The sequence below is a fragment of the Chelonoidis abingdonii genome, chromosome 8 (assembly GCF_003597395.2).
Source record: "Chelonoidis abingdonii isolate Lonesome George chromosome 8, CheloAbing_2.0, whole genome shotgun sequence".
Lineage (NCBI taxonomy): Eukaryota > Metazoa > Chordata > Testudines > Testudinidae > Chelonoidis > Chelonoidis abingdonii.
In genome coordinates, this window is record NC_133776.1 from 22,776,632 (window position 1) to 22,782,631 (window position 6,000).

General features: G+C 37.8%; 1 protein-coding gene across 1 annotated transcript in view; it reads left to right on the forward strand.

The window, feature by feature from the left end:
- IFT80 (intraflagellar transport 80) overlaps positions 1-1,949 on the forward strand; it is a 152,675-nt gene extending 150,726 nt beyond the window's left edge. The window contains exon 20 of the mRNA XM_075068431.1: positions 597-1,949. Coding sequence (XP_074924532.1) covers positions 597-710 — 114 coding nt within the window. The 3' untranslated portion in view covers positions 711-1,949. The remainder of the gene's footprint in view (positions 1-596) is intronic.
- The last annotated feature ends 4,051 nt before the right edge of the window (positions 1,950-6,000 follow it).

A 6,000-nucleotide genomic window follows, 5' to 3' on the forward strand; every position in this document is an offset into this window, starting at 1 on the left:
CGAGAGAGGGAAACACTTGGGGAGATGTGCAAGGGGCAGAGGAAGAGCGAGGAGCAGCTGGGGAGGAGAACGGCTCTTTTCGCCAAAAGAAGAAGCAGGGGTAGGGGGGAAGAGGCAGTGGGGAAGGCACTTTTTGTTTTGTTTTTTTTTCTTTGGCAGCGCTCTAGCCTCTCTTCTTTTTCTTTTTTGCGCTTCCGCGGCGCTCCGGACGCGCTTTTTTTTTCTTTTTTTTTTTTTTTGCTTGGGGCAGCCGGAGCCACCTTATAATTGCCTTATATCCAAATTCACGATATTGCGGGGTGTGTTATAGCGGGATTTCCCTGTATTTGTTGAAAAGTATCAAGTTTGTTTCATTTCAAAGGCAGGAACCTCCAATAACATACTGTTCATTAGATATTGACTATAGAAGAAAGCCACCAACTGATACACACATGTAACTTGCATTAGCATTAATGGTAGTTATATGTTTGCATCAAGTGGAGACCTATATAGCGACAGAGCAGATCACTTTGTGACTTGTACCTTGATACTGTTGCTTATTAATACGTATTTAATATAATGTTAACACTTACCTACTATCTTTCCTGTTCTTACAGTTGGATGTTGATTGGGACAAAATCAAGGCCAAAATAGAGATGGAAATTGCTAAAGAAAGAGAACGAGCTGCAGCCACTCCAGCAGTCAGAGCCAGTGTAACTGTACAGCGCTAAATACATATTAAATAGCTGTTTCACTACACATTTGCTGTATCAGTATACTGATAAATCCAAGGATTATCATTTTCCAGGGAGTGGGCTATGGAAATTAAAGCTCTGAAATTAGTTAATTTTTGCTGAATGTTGGACAATGGGCAGAACTGTATTCATATGTGTGTAGGACAGTTATGATCTGTGCACCCCATCCTGCTTTCCTTACTCTTGTGAGGAGTCCCAGTGAAGTCAGTGGAACTACTTGTGTGAGAAAGAGAGCAAGATTGACTTCTGTCTTCCCATTATTTAACTGTTCAACTTTTCATACCCTTTAAAGTAAGAATATGCAGTCTTGGATATCTGGATTTAGGCACTGAAATGCATGTTTAAGCACCTAAATAAGTGGTGTGATTTTCAGCAACTGTGGGGTACAGATATACAGCACTTCTGAAAAGCAGGCCAACTGGTTAAATGCCTTAAGATGCATGTAGGTACCTAACTTTAGGCACCTAATGTGAAAAATGTGAACCTAAGTTTATAAATGGCAAAGGAATGTTTCATTTATGGTTACATAGATTGCTGCATGACAGCACAGTCCCAGTGCTGAAATATTTTCAAATAATACATATCTGTTATTTCAGATAAATTTAGCACCTGAGATTGATTGCAAACTTATTTCTGTCAATAACAAAAAAAGGGTAGCTGTTGGATAAAAAACGTCTAAATGTTAAATGAATTATTTCGTAATAATCTAAAATACTGTGTAACATTCTTTGAATTTTGTTTGAATTAGCAGAAAGTCAACTTTCTGCAAATATCCAGTATATGATTGGCAACAGTGTTCTGCATTTCCGTAATGGTTAGAATGTCCCATCCACTTAGAAGAAAAACTTTTCATGTTTGCACTAGGTCCAGTTCACTTGATTGTGTATTGGAGTTAAACATACACCATTTCACCAAAATATTATTTTCTCTCTTTCCTGTTGAAATAATTGGGGCTGCGTGCATATGGATCTGTCTGCATGATCTCTTTGCAGTATTGGGATATTAGTCTATAACTGGTTATTGTAGGACGTTAAAATAATTCTGCATAACATTTCTTTCACACATGAACACTAAAAATTGTGTGCGTTCGGTGAGAATCTTTAACTGGTTTAATATTTGTTTTGTAAACAACATTATGTAGCAAATATCAATTTTCTGCACATTCTATAACATTCTTAATACAAAATTAAAATAAAATACTTTTTATATCAATTAGATGATGTATCTCATTGATTTTACCATCCTGTTAAATAAAAAAGGCAATTCTATCTGAGTACCTATAATCCATGTAAAATTTCCAGTCCTCCAGTGTGCTGAGCACCTCCTTCAGAGTGAACCCCTCTGTCTTGGGTATGACTTGCAAGAGGCATTCAGCACTTGCAGGAATGAGCCCAAAATATCAGTCATAGCAAATGTTTAATGTTAATTGTATCACTCTGTGAAAAGTATTCACCAACAGGTGGTAGGGTGTTTTTGTCTTTTAATAATTTTCCTGTGTGAGTTCATTCAAGAGCGTAGTGATTATCCAGTGCACCAAAGGTGCCAATAACAACCATGTGGGGGACACTAAACCATCACTATGCTCTCAGATGAACTCACACATGAAAATGATAAAAGACGAATTATCCTATCACCTGTGAGTGAACACTTTTCACAAAGCAATCACTCTATATCTGACCTATCAGACTTTATTCATCCTTAAAGGAAACCTGCACAACACTTTCAAAAGATGAGCTTGGGAGCCTAAATTTATAACTTTGCTAGACATTAAAAATCATGGACTGAATAGAGACATGGATTTATGGCTTATTACAACAATCTATAACCCATTACAAATCCCCACCCAGCTGCGTCTGCCCACTTCCTTTCCCCCAATGATTGGAGGGATGTTAACAGACCACTTCACCTTGAGTTATGCCTTGAAATACATGTTAACTACCTACGCTAAACAATGTGTTCCACTTTGTATTTAGTGTGACACTGAGTATGTTTCCCAGATCAGAGGAAGATCTGTGTAAGCCAGAAAGTGTGTCTCTCTCACCAACAGAAGTTGGTCCAATGGATGATATTACATCACCCATCTTGTCTCTCTCAAATCTTGGGACCAACATGGCTACAACAACACTGCATACAACATGGTATATTTCTGTTCACGTATTGTATTAATGTTATTCTTAGAATCAGGTTTCCAAAATGAATATTGATGTTTATGAATCCAGCATTTACTTTCTGTGAATATTATCCAGTATTTTTTGGTTTTGTTGAATATGCCTATTCAGCAAACTCATGCACTAGAGTATTCACAGACAGTAAATATACAAAGGCACAAATACAATCAAAGCAAATTAGTTTAATAACTCTAACAAATATTAATGGAATGTTTCTGCAGTATTTATTCAGCTCTGCCCACATACTAGTAACTGGAATAAGACCACAAATTCATTTTGCATTGGCAGTTAGACAGCCATCCACTGGTATCAGCTTTTGGTCACTGAGGCCATGGCTACACTGGCGCTTTACCGTGCTGCAACTTTGGCGCTCAGGGGTGTGAAAAAAACACCCCCCTGAGTGCTGCAAGATACAGCGCTGTAAAGCCTCAGTGTAAACAGTGCCGCAGCGCTGGGAGCGCGGCTCCCAGCGCTGCAAGCTACACCTGTAGAGGATGTGGAGTATGCGCAGCGCTGGGAGAGCTCTCTCCCAGCGCTGGCGCTGTGACCACATTCGCACTTCAAAGCACTGCCGCGGCAGCGCTTTGAAATTTCAAGTGTAGCCATAGCCTTAGCGGTGAAAGCTTCTGTATTCTGTTACTAATCCACAGAGCCATCCAGTCCTCCACTGCAGTCATTCAGCAGCATCAATGTATGTGACTGCCAGGCCCTTATAAGGGTTTTAGATATTCAAGAAGGCAATCTGAGCAAATCTTTTGTTTTCCTGACCTGGTAAATCATTTATTTAGCTTTAGTGAATAGCAAACTGTGATTCTTGGACAGAATCCATTCCTTGATGCTGTTTATCTAGAGGATTTTTTGTTTTTTTACACATTGCAGCTGCAATTCTAAGAACTCTGCATCTAGTGCAAGATGCTTTTGTACTGATGCTGTGCACAGTATCTTTTTGACTTGTATTACTGAGGTTTTTAAAGGCTCTATATTGCACTTGTCCTTATCTATTTTTAGGCAAATCAGTCAGGGCATTTAAAAAAATCCTGCATACTGAATAGGAAAGAAACAATAGTTAAGCACAGGGGTTGGAAAACATATCTAAAACAAGCTAGAGAAAGCCTGCTGCAACAGAGCCTCACTAATCTGTGCTTTATGAAGGATTCTCAGTGGATTGCCAAAATTTGCATATTATCAAGGACTAAGGCAGGACCAAGAAAACTTTTGTCTCACTTCCTGTTGGGTGTGTCATATTACTTCCTGTCCAAATCCTGTTATTACATAATTTCCAGAATCAGAATGAGGGCAACATATAATTAATTACTGATGGGTTACTGTCCTAAACTGGATAGCCTAAGAATAGCCATTCTAAAAAAATATCTGCCTGTTAGGAAATTATTTCTCATTTTATTGAGGTCTTTGAGAAGCAGAGGTGAATACAGTTGATGTAGAACCTTTTTATTCAGTGTTGTGATTGATCAGCCTTTCAGACAACCACAATTTTGCCTTAGCAGTATAAGCACTGTAGTGGTCCTTAAGTACTTTGTGATACTGATCTCAGCAACAGTCAATATTTGTTTACATACACAGAAAGTGATTAAAGTGAATAGGTGTGAGGTATATAATATACCTCTAAGGGAGGGGAAAGTTGTCGAATGCTGATGTTTAAAAGCCACAAGTCAATTATGAAAGTAATTTACTGAGAAGGCTAAGAGTCTTATGGCAGTAGTGGCATTCTCTTTTAAAGTTTAAAATGTCATAAAAATTATATTTAGCTATTATTGCACGTGCTTGAAAATTTTATATGAAAATGACACAGAATTGGTATTTGTTTGTTTTTTCATTCCTGCAGTATAAAAATGGAGAAACCAGAATGATCTATCTGTGCAATGTTAGTACTCTGCCTGTAATACAGGAGATCCATTTATGAGTCTTAATCTTGATATATCATCTCCTGGCTAGCACAGGCTGGAAGAGACAAAGAGGTAGCACAGTCAGCCCTTTGGGGAAAGAATACCTGTAGATGCTGGTTAAGGAAAGCTGTTGATAGATTCCAAACGGCTTTAAGAATGGTGATGTGCAATTTGGAAATGTAAATGGGTTGTTCCTAAGAACTTGCATCAGGGATGTGGAGGTAATATTTTAAACTTGGTTTACATCAGAGATATGATCTGCCAGATTTCAGCTATGCGTAAATTGGTGGCTCTGAGTGACATAATTTTGGTAATTCCACTTAATGAAAAGGCTAAAGAAATACTTTCTGTCATTCATTTTTGCTCCTATCTTAAATTTTTTCATAGTTCATTTAATGCTCAAAGTGATTAGAGGCCTTGTTATTTGAAGAATTGATATTAAATTGTATGATTTATCTTTAGCAAATTTTGTCTTTTAATAATACTGATATTATACTGGAAAAGAAAAGAACTACCCCATGGTACACATCTTCTCTGTTTTTAAGCATAAGCAGGATTAATCATATTAATTAAATTAACATACCCATGTATGTTAAGGAGAGTTATCAGTGAGAGCGGTTTGAAAGAAGCCATCCTTCCAGGAGAGGAAAAACAAGGAAATAATTTCACTTCCTAGTGCCAAAGATATTATAAGTCTAAGATCCATCCTGAACCATAGGGCACTTAGAGCAGGATCCTGCTCCCATTCAAGTCAATGTAAAAACTCTCAATGACTTGAATAGTGCAGAATTGAACCCTTAATAATTTGGCATGAAAGCTACATTTGAGATATCTTATGTAAGGCCATCCTTTATTACTGTAACACAACAGAAATAACGTACTTGTAAGAAGCTCCATGCACCAGGGATATACAGGTAATTCACATTTGTAATGGGGGCATAGCACTTCCATTCTAGAATATTGTTTGCAGTAGCAAACTGATAATGCTAGAGGGAGATTACAGGTATAACACATGGGAAGAGGAATAGTCTGAGCATAAGTCCAGGATCCAGACACTCCAGCCATTGGCAGAGTTTTAATCTGTGGTTTTGCATAAATAATCTGGCCTTTCTGCCTCAGTTTCTCCATCTGCAAATGGGAATATTAATAATATTTATCTACCCACAGAGTCATTCTGAGGATTACATAATTATC